Consider the following 10,654-nt stretch of genomic DNA (forward strand, 5'->3'; position numbering starts at 1 on the left):
CAGTCCATTTAAGATATACCACATCACTGAACTTACCTATAAGTAGGGTGGCTAGATTTAGAAACAGAAATAAAATAATAAAACAAGATGCTTATTTAAAATTTTAAAAGTCATTGAATACTTTTTAAAATTTAAGTGTGTCTCCAAGTTACCACCCAGCTGTCAGTTGGGCATACTGTAGTGGCTTGTGTGTTGCTGGAAGCTATACCACCAATATTTCAAGTATCAGCAGGGTCACCCATGGTGGACAAGTATCAGCAGAGCTTCCAGACAAAGGCAGAGTAGGGAGAAAGGTCTGGAAATTTACTGCAGAAAATTGGCCAGTGGAAAAAACGTCATGCAGCACAGCAGAGTGTTGTCTGACTTTGCTAGCTTTGGTTGCTATTGGAGGAGGACATCGTGTTTGGGGAAGCAGATGACTAGTAAGGACAGGGGAGACCCTCGGTGAGATGGCTTGGCACAATAAATGCAAAGGTAAGCTGGAACATGCTGTGCATCATGAGGATGGCATAGAATTGGGCAGCATTTTGGGGTTTTTTGTACAAAAGGCTGCGATAGCTGGAGTCAACTTAACAGCAGCTATTTGTATATGCGCCTTAAATATTGCCCTGAGACATACTGTACAAATTATCCATTGGGTCTGTGTGTTTACTCTGGCAACCCTACATGTAGACCCCTTCCCAGTCTCATTCTGGGATAAGCTATTGCTATCCTGAATGTCACATTTTAAAATCCCATGTATGTATGTATGTATTTATTTTTTTTATAACATAGGTATTTATTCCTAACACATTATTTTTTAACTTAACAAAAATATATATGTTGTTACTTTGCACTTCTCGTTTTCTGTGATTTGTTTTTTACTCCATGTTTTGTTTCTCGGATTTATTCATGATGATGTGTGTAATCGTACTTTATACCTATTCACGTTATATGATTTTCCACTGTGTTATTATCCCACAACTAAATCAATCATTTTCCTGGTAATGGACATGCGAGTTGTTTCTGATGTTTTTATAACGATGAGCAGTGTTTTTGCGGTTGTCTTTTTATCCAGCTCCTTATGCAGAATGTTTCTCTAGAATATATACAAATAGTAGGAATGAGGAGGCTTTATAGGATATATGCATTTTTATGAGACAACACCAAATTGTTTTCCAAAGTGTTTGTATCCTTTTTCCATTTTTGCATTTTTTTCTTCTTGTTATTGTTAAGTGCTGTTGAGTCAGTTCAGACTCATAGCGACCCGGTTATACGGTTTCCAAGGAGCAGCTGGTGAGCTTGAACTGATGACCTTTTGGTTCAAACCAACTTTGCATTCCAGTACAACTCTATTATTTTTACTAGCAGGATTTCAAAATTTCATTGATAAGCTCATAATTTAAAAGTAATGGGTGTTGAAAAAAAAAGTGTAATCTCATGTTGGCCTAATTATAGAGAAAACTGAGCTCTTTTTTTTTTTATGACATTTTCCTTGGGTTTTCCTTATAGATAATGTAGTTCTTTAGTTTTATGTGGTTCAAATATCACTGTTTAGTTTAATAACTTTTTTGTTTCCTTTAAAGTATCTTTTGATTACTTACTGTTATCATATTTTAATTTATTTGATTTCATGAATTTTTTTCTTAAGTATCAGCAATTTTGGTATCTTAAGAAATAGTTCCCCATTCTAAGATTATAAAGATATTTGCCCATATATCTTCAAAAATGTGTTTTTTATCTATTAAATTTAAATCTTTAATCCATCTGGAATTAATTTTTCTGAATGGTGTGCAGTAGGAATCAACTTGCCTTTTTTTTTTTGGTTTCCGGTTTGGATAATCACTTGTCCCAGGACCATTTACTGAATTGCTCCTCTTTTCCTCACTTGTTGCTATTACGTGCTATCAACTTGGTTTCAACTCATAGCAACTCTGTGTAGGGTTTCCCAGAAGTGTAGGACTTCCAAGAAGTACCTGGTAGGTTTGAACTGCCCACCTTGTGGTTTAAAGTCCAGTGCTTATGCTACAGCACCACACCAGGATTTATTAGTCTGTCATGTATCAAGTTTTCTGTTAAGTGTGAGTCTGTTTTTGTTTTTTGGCTTCCATTCCACTTATATCGTTATCATTAGCAGCAATAATTACACTATTAGTATTCCTTTATAAGAAGTCTTCATGTTTGATAGACTTAGAGAGAATTTGGCTTTCCAGTGTTTTTTTTGGTATAGGGTGCTTCATTTGAGTCCTATAGTCTCTCTGTCTGAGTTAGGGAGATAAGCTGTTTATCTTGTTTTACAAGGATGCTTTGTCCAGTTCATAAAAGCAACACACACTTGGACACAGGGCATCTGAGGGAGGTGCTGCTCTCTGGAGCTGCATGCAGATAGCATGGACAAGGCACTTGTGATTTGTTTTTGCAGAACCCTTGAACATCGGAGGAATTGTGGGAACTGTTGTGAGCCTTGTTCTGCTGGGATTGGCCATTCTCTCCGGGCTTGTGTTGTATTACAGCCCAGGTTTTTGCTGGAAAGGTAGGTCTTCTTGGATCCTTTACTTCTCTTTCAGGATTCTTGAGAGGACGTGGGTAGGAGAATTAAGTCCCTATTATGCTCATATCTGAAGTCCCATTCTATACACATCTTCATTTGAGTCAACGTGTGTAATAATGAGGTTTCTGAGTACCATCTCTGAACTCTTTGTTATCTGTGTTTGATCAGTTTTCTCATTTTTTAATTCTTTTGTACATTGTTGTTTTTAAGTACTGTTGAGTTGATTCTGACCCATAGCAACCCTGCTATAAGGTTTCCGAGGAGCTACTGGTGGGTTTGAACTGTTGACCTTGTGGTTCAAACTGACCTTGCGGTCCAGCGCATTATACTGTAGCGCCACACACCAGGACTCCTTTTGCATGGTAGATTGATTTCAAATGTGTCTTGGGGATGGAGGGGATTTCTTTGTCATAAAATATATGTAACATGAAAATTTCCAATTTAACCATTTTTAAGGCTACAGTTGTTGTTGTTATGTGCCGTAAAGTCGGTTCTGACTCACAGCGACCCTGTACAGGGTTTCCGAGGCTGTAAATCTTTACGGGAGCAGAAAGCCTCATCTTTCTCCCATGGAACAGCTGGTAGTTTCGAACTGCTGACCTTGCGGTTCGCAGCCCGATTCGTAACCACAACGCTACCAGAGCTCCTGGTCACCTCTAATTGACTTTCTGTCTGGATGAATTTGCTTATTCCAGATATTTCATACAAGCGGCTTAGTATGTTTTCAGGTTTATTCCTGTCATGGCATGTTTCAGAACCTCATCCCTTTTGATGGCTGAAGACGGTCCCATTGTACTGATATGCCTGCTGCTTTTTGTTGATCCATCATCTCTTCATGGACTCTGCCTTTTTAAATGTTGGGTTGCTTTTCTCATTGGTTGATTCTTATGTAAGTGTTAAGACTGATGAAAAGCTGTTGTGAGGCTGACGTGGAAGTTATGGATATTAATTTCTCCCCCTTTCTCTTTTCAGTAGGAAACACTTTCAGGTGAGTGTTCCTAGATTCGAATCAAAAGCCCATTTTCCTTAGTGGCCTGTCCTGCCGTTTGGTTCCCTACCATAAGACTAATGATAGCAATGGCCATGGGGACATGTCACCATGTGGTAGTCACTGTACTGGAGGCTTCATTGTTGTTAAAGGCCATTGAAGGACCCTCTACGTAGGGTTTCCGAGGAGCAGCTGGCGAGTTTGAACCGCTGACCTCGCGGTTCAAATGCTTATCCTATAGCGCCACACCAGGACTCTGGAAGCCTCATTTGGTATAATTATAAATGTTTTCATTAATATTCCTGGGTCATGGTGTGGTATCTCCATTCTAGATGAGACAGAAGGTTAGCAACATAAAGTAATTTCTACAGGCTCACCCCAGAAGTCCCCATTAGTGCCTGCATGGAAGTCCGATATCTAATTGATTCCAAAGTCTATGCTTTTTCTGTAGTGACACTTGCTCCGCTAAGTACCATTGAATTGGTTCCGACTCATAGTGACCCTGTATAGGGTTTCCGAGGATCAACTGGTGGGTTTGAACTGCTGACCTTGTTGTTAGCTGTCTCGTGCTTATGCTGCAGCGCCACACCAGGACTAATAGGCACACACGTCACCCTAATTTTTCAGTCTGTCTGAGCACATTGTTGGTCTTCCTGAGGCATAAAAATGACATGTAGATTTGAAGCCCAGTAGTTCCAGCAGATTCTGGGTGGGAGCAAAGTTCTCTTTCCTAGAATTCATTGGAAAACTAGCTTCTCTTTACTCATTCATACTGATGGAATTGTATGAGACCCTGTGTATTTGAGCGCTGCCCTCCCAGTAAGTCTGCCATCCCTAGGGTGACTGGTGAAGGAGGCCGCAGCATGGCAGAGTGGGAAAGGTTTCTGAATTAGTGAACCTGGGATTAGATTTCAGCTCTGCCTTTCCTAGGCTCTGGGACCCCGGACAAAAGCACCCAACCTTCTCTGAGCCTATGTCTCCCATTAAACAGATGGGGTCCTGAGGATTAAAGGAAACCCAGTGCTCCTCGGAAGCAGGCCATGAGAAATGTGTAGTCTAGCTGGCGAGGCAGCCTCAGACTCTAAAAGCAATTATAGTTCAGGGCTTCAGGGGAGGAGAGGATTTTACCTGGGCTTTAAAGGATGTGGAGGAGAAGTCAGTCATGGGTCGGCATTTCAGGATAGGAGCGGAGAGAATCAACACTCACATGTGAGGGGAAGTGGAATGGTAAGTGCTGGGGACCATGACAGCTGCCTGACCAGCAGGGGAGGGTGCTTTTTGAGGGAGAAATAATTTAACAGCCCAAGACATGATTCTCTGTAGCAACCTATGTTGCCTCTGCCTGTACGGTTACCATGACACCATCATCTCATGACCTAACCAAATTGCATGCATGAAGAACTTCCCATCTTGTGAAAGGGTTGGCCCAAAACCAAGTGTCTCCCATTCAGTGAGGGCTGAGCCTTGGAAAAAATGGGCTATTTTCTTGATTACTGTTCACTTTTGAAAATTAGGGGGCAACACACGGGCGATGTCATGGTTTTGGTGGATTCTGAAGAGGAAGAAGAGGAGGAGGAAGATGCTGCTGAAGAGGAAGAGGAAGAAGAAACTGAGAGGGAAGAGTTGCCACAGAAAACACGCACCCATGGCCACATTCATCAAGTGACAGCCCTGGTGAATGGGAACCTGGAGCAGATGGGAAATGGGCTCCTAACTCTGGGAGGTAAGCACTTTTCCCCTTATAAATCCTCTCATCAGCTGTGGAGAACGTCCCAGTAGGAAATCTCCCAGGGGTAGTTTGGGCTTGTTAAAGGCTGAGAAAAGACAACTAGTTAAAGCTGCATCTGGAATGTGAGAATCTGGGGGACAGCTACCAACATGAAATTTACATGGACACTTTTCTTCTAGAAAAGGCACAATAGTGGCAATGTAAAAAAAAAAAAAAAATCAAACCCGTTGTTGATGAGTTGGTTCTGACTCCTGGCAACCCCATGTGGAACACAGTAGCACTGAGTTCCTTACGGTTTTCTTGACTGAATTCTTCCCGGAAGTAGACTGCCAGCTTCTCCTTCCATGGTGCCACTGGGTATGGTAGCAGTGCTAAGTTTTCAGTTTAGTAACCAAGAGCAACCCATTTGTGCCACCCAGGGACTTTACTGGCATCCTGTTGTTGGTGTTCGGTGCTGCTGAGTCTGTTTTGACTCATAGCGACCCTATTCCAAGGAGCAGCTGACGAGTTTGAATCGCTGACCTTGCGATTCAAACCATCCTTGCGGTCCAGTGCTAATCCTACAGCACCACACCTATAGCACTAATCCTACGGCACATTGTAAGGTTTAGGAAAAAAGACAATGTCTGCATGCAGGGAGCTACGCAAGATCTTTCAGAACAAACAATAAAAACAAGGGGGAAAGTTGAAATGGAAGCAACATTGAGCCAATGCTTTGAGAGAGCCGGAGAGGAGCTGTTGCAAGGAGGGATTTCATTGGCTGTTGGATGCTGCATGTAAAACTGACAGGACCTCAGTGAGAGATGGGAGTCTTGAGGGGTAGTTTGGTCCAGAGAAGCTTTATGGAAGAGGTGGGACATGAAGTGAGACTTAAGGACAGTTAAGTTTGAGGAACCAGAAAGGCATGGTTTCATACATGTCTGGGAGGATCTGGAAAGAAGGCAGGTGAAGAAATACCTATCTTACCTCAATGCTCTGCTGCGAAATCCAGTTAGGTACCTAGCTCCCACATTTTCCCAGTGAAGAACAACAGATCACTGAAATGACTGAAAACCAGTGGTGGAAATAGGAAGACACTGTCTTGAGATGCAGAGCTAGTTCTGTTTCCTCCCTCCCTTTACAGATGGCATCAGTGAACGGCAAAGCAGCGTGGTTCAGGAAGAAGACGGGCCTGTTTGAAGAAGAGAATTGTTTGTCCTCTTTTCTTAAAAGCTTGGGAAGCAAATTGAAGACAAGCTTTTCCCTAGACTTTGACTTGCACCCCTGGCTGGGGTCTTGCATTATCAACTTCGTGGGTCTCTTGGCAAAAAAGAGAAACACATTTTTGCTTCCTTTTTTAAAAATTGGTGTGATTTGCTGTAAGTCTTCTCAACGATGTTAAAAAGATTTGGGACTGCAGTGTGTGGGGCAAGTCTGGATTAACATCTGAGCTGTCACTTCTGCTGTGACTCTTAGCTTGATCCAGGCGTACTGACTGTGGCAGACTTTGGTTTGGAGGGAGGAGTGGGCAAAAGCACATGGTTTGTCTCAGTGTCTTGCTCCGATGCAGGTTTTCTAGGTTACTGTGGCTCAGAAAGGAATATTGTGGGCTGATAGGGAAATGTCCTCCTCTGTCACTGCCTAGGAGAGCCACTGACTGAGGAACCAGGAAAATGTCAATTCCCTGGGAAGGCTGAGGCAGTGTTAGCTGCCACTGCTTGTCAGAGGGAGGCATTTTGCTTCAGGCTTTGGAGTTGGAACCACATAGGCTCAAATCTGGGCCTGCAGATTTGTCATGTGGCTTGACCTCTCTCCTTGGACCTTGACCTCCTTAATCTGTAAAAGTGGTGGCATCCTACCAACTAGATAGGGCTATGGTGAGATGTAAAAGTACTAGAAGGTGCTCAGTAGATGTGACTTACCTTCTAGGCTTTCCGAGTGGAAGAAATACAGTCAGAGCTACTGCCTTGTGCTTTTCATTCTTTGGAGAATGGTTTTCAAACTGAGGGCATTTTCAGAACTCTCCTGATGGTTTTTTTTTTGCTTCCTTGAAGATCTAATTTTTTAGAGGAAAACTGCCCCATAGGGTTTCTGAGGCAGTCAGTCTTTATGGAAGCAGCCTGCCACAGCCTTCTCCCATGGAGCGATTGGTAGATTTGAACTGCTGATCTTTTGGTTCGTCACCCAGCGCTTTAGCCACGGCACCACCCGGGCTCATTTTCAAAGAGGTAGGAGCTGATCAGAGGAAGTAAGTGCCTTTCATGATACTGTTACATTTTGCAGAGCTTCCTTTTTACACAAAAGCTTCTAGGGTATTGCACTAACTAGCTTCTAGCCTTTCTATTGCTGTGAAATGCTGCAGGATAAAGGTTTGGAAATAGACGAGACTATCTGGCAATAAGGATACCTTTTCTCAAAAACCAGTGATCTGCCCTCAGTTTCTCTCTGGAAAATGGGAAAACTTGCTTCCTTCCTACTTCTTAGGGACATTGTAAGGTGACTTCGATCACGCTTCCAATGAAAACAGCCTATAATGACTTGAGACTGTTGATATCTTCAAGTAGATCCTTGCACAGTTCAGAGTTTGTTTTTTCTCTTTCTGATTTCATTCAAATCTCTTAAACGGCAGGGATCTTGTAAGGGTGCAGGCAATGTCTATGTGCTAAACGTGAAAACCTAAGTTGGCTTAGCTCTCTTGAATGTTACATACCCTCCTGTCCTTGACACGGCCAAGGACTGAGAAGAGAACTTCTTTTACCAGTGACTCCAAGGGTGAGAAGCTGGTGTTCTGAAGTAACCCTGCAGGTGTGGTTGGGGGTCGTCCTTTCCTTGAAGGGATTAGGTAAACTGCGAGTCACTCAGCTTGTGTTTAGATCCTGGTGGAGGTTGCTCAGGAATATCTGTGAATCCCACTTCTCAGTTCTCTTAGTTAGGCCACTATAGTTCCCTACATGCTTCTTGTTGTTGTTGTTGTTATATGCCATGAAGTCAGTTCAGACTCACAGCGACCCTGCACAAGGTGTCCGACACTGTAAAGCTTTATGGGAGCAGAAAGCCTCATCTTTCTCCTGTGGAACAGCTGGCAGTTTTGAACTACTGACCGTGCTTAGTGAGAACGGGATTCTCAAAGCATGTGATTTCTAAAGTTGGTGAAGTCTTAGTTTCCCTGGCGAGTCTTCCCTGCCCAAATTCATGAATTTGAGAGTTCACTACACAGATGCAGTCATAATCAAAACCAATCAGAATGCAGCCAGAACTCACGAGCTGGGAGAACATTTTACAAGACCATTGGGATGCTTCCCACAACTTCCTGTTCTCCTGCGCATACCTGCTGATAGGAAATTTCTGTTTTTTTCCACTAGCAAATGGGGACATCGAGGTATTGGTGCCAAAACCCTATAAACCATGCATTCCATGAGGTGTGACTGATGCCACTTTTTTAGGCCTGCTGGGCACCTTACTATGGCTAGGCCAATTAAGAGCCCCAGTACTGAAAGTCTAAAAGTTTTTAGGATTTTTTTTTTTTTAAATCCAATCCGTACCCATATCCACAGACCTGTTGACAATGGGCCACAGAACTTTGTCCTTGAGTGGCAAAGTCCAAGTTGTTACACTGTTCTTGTGAATCTTATCTGCATGTGATGTGAAGTGAAGAGACCATGAGATCTACTTATCCAGAACCAAGAAAACGCCAAGCTCAGTGGGAGAGCATCAGAGACGGAGGCTTGCCATCCTGTGGCTTTGATATTAGCTCCATTTCTCATAAGCACATATAGGATCTACAAGAAAAGACATAATGGAAAATTTCCATAACCTATGCACTGAGACCTGGAAAAATCATCTTTGCTGGTTAAAATTCATGATGATGCAATAAGTGCCAACTGGTATTTCTTACCAGGGGACTGGCCCCAGGAACTGCTCTGAAGAGAAGTAAGCAGATCCCTCTGTGTTCTGTACACTTTCGTATTTGGTTGGGGGAGGTTGGGAGAAATGAATTGAGGGCTATAATATGGATTTTTTTTTTTTTAAAGATTGCAGAATAAAGTTATTTTTAAATAAATGCTTTAGTGATCTTTATTTAGACCTTGTTAGTCAACAGAAAGATCTGGGAAAATGAGTTTGCCAAACAATGTTTTATTTTAAACTGGTTTTCTTCTCGATGATAAAAACTTTTTGTTCTTTTCCATGACGAGAAGCTACGACTCACGCTATCTATGAGATGTCCACACTGTTCCTAAATCCTCCTGAGAAACTTGTTTGCTTTCTTCTCATGTTCAGATGGCTGCATATCTTCAAACACATTCCACCTTTTTGGTCAGATTTCTTGCTGTCTGTCCAACATTAAAAGGCCAGAGGGTAGGAGTTAGAATGAGGACATAAAACGGATAGAGGGTTTCAAAAGACGGTTTCTGCTAGTCCAGTCCCTTGGCTCAGCTAAGGTTGTCGATTCTGTTATGTGCTGTTGAGTCAGGTCTGACTCACAGCTACCCTGTAAAAGGTTTCCAAGGAGTGGCTGGTGGGTTTGAACCACCAACCTTGCGGTCAGCATTCCAGTGCTGATCCTGCAGAGCCACACCAGGACTCCCTTCCCATCTCTCATTTCACACCACACCACCCTGCTTCCAGGTTGTCCAGTTCCACTTCTATTTCTCTGTTGTGAAGTGCCATTCAGTATTTTCCAATTCATAACAACCTTGTATTGGGTTTCTGAGAAGCTGCTGGTGGGTTTGACCTGTGGACCTTTTGTTTAGCAGTTCAGTGCTTATCCTACAGCTCCACACCAGGACCTCTCTAGGCCCACTCATTTCCCTCACTTCTTAGTTTTAGCTTCAAACAATCTGCTCTTCTGTTAGGTCATTTCTCCCACCCCCCCTTTCCCTTTCCCTAGTTCTTTGAGTTGTAGGGTTTGAAACCTACTTCCTTTTTAAAGCTTGTATTTCCTAACTTAACCTAACCTAAATTTCCCATTTTTTTTTCTTCTTTCTCTTTAATCCCAACCTTTCCATTAAAAATTTTTTTTTAAACCTAAGTCCCCCCCACCCCTCCAGATTTTCCCATCTCCTTTCTGAACCACCTCCTTCCTGAGTCTCATGACACCTCAGACCTCTGGGGTTCCCACTTGGCTGATTTCTGAACACGTTTCAGCTCCCTTCTTCCTCTCACTCTCCTGTTAACCTTGTCGTGCCCGTAGTCACCTGCCGTGTCCTCCGGACATGGCTTTCTCTGTGCCCATTTTTTTTTTTTTTAAGCCTCAGGGTTTCCTCCTCCTATGTTGCTCCCTTCTACCTGGACTCCCGTTTGACCGCTGAGCCCGCCGCCTCCTCAGGCCTCAATTTTACCCTCCAGCTTTATTGCTATACCGTCTCCCGCATTTGTATTTTGAGTCTTGCCCGTTCTCTCTTCTGCCCTCCTTTTTTGTCTTCCATTT

The 10,654-nt window shown here is 42.9% G+C and overlaps 1 protein-coding gene across 1 annotated transcript in view; it reads left to right on the forward strand.

The window, feature by feature from the left end:
- Positions 1-6,426, forward strand: part of VSIG10 (V-set and immunoglobulin domain containing 10) — a 59,001-nt gene extending 52,575 nt beyond the window's left edge. Inside the window, exons 6-9 of the mRNA XM_006865506.1 lie at positions 2,402-2,512; positions 3,503-3,518; positions 5,033-5,241; positions 6,371-6,426. Coding sequence (XP_006865568.1) covers positions 2,402-2,512; positions 3,503-3,518; positions 5,033-5,241; positions 6,371-6,426 — 392 coding nt within the window. The remainder of the gene's footprint in view (positions 1-2,401; positions 2,513-3,502; positions 3,519-5,032; positions 5,242-6,370) is intronic.
- The last annotated feature ends 4,228 nt before the right edge of the window (positions 6,427-10,654 follow it).

This window comes from Chrysochloris asiatica, unplaced genomic scaffold (assembly GCF_000296735.1).
Source record: "Chrysochloris asiatica unplaced genomic scaffold, ChrAsi1.0 scaffold00078, whole genome shotgun sequence".
Classification (NCBI taxonomy): domain Eukaryota; kingdom Metazoa; phylum Chordata; class Mammalia; order Afrosoricida; family Chrysochloridae; genus Chrysochloris; species Chrysochloris asiatica.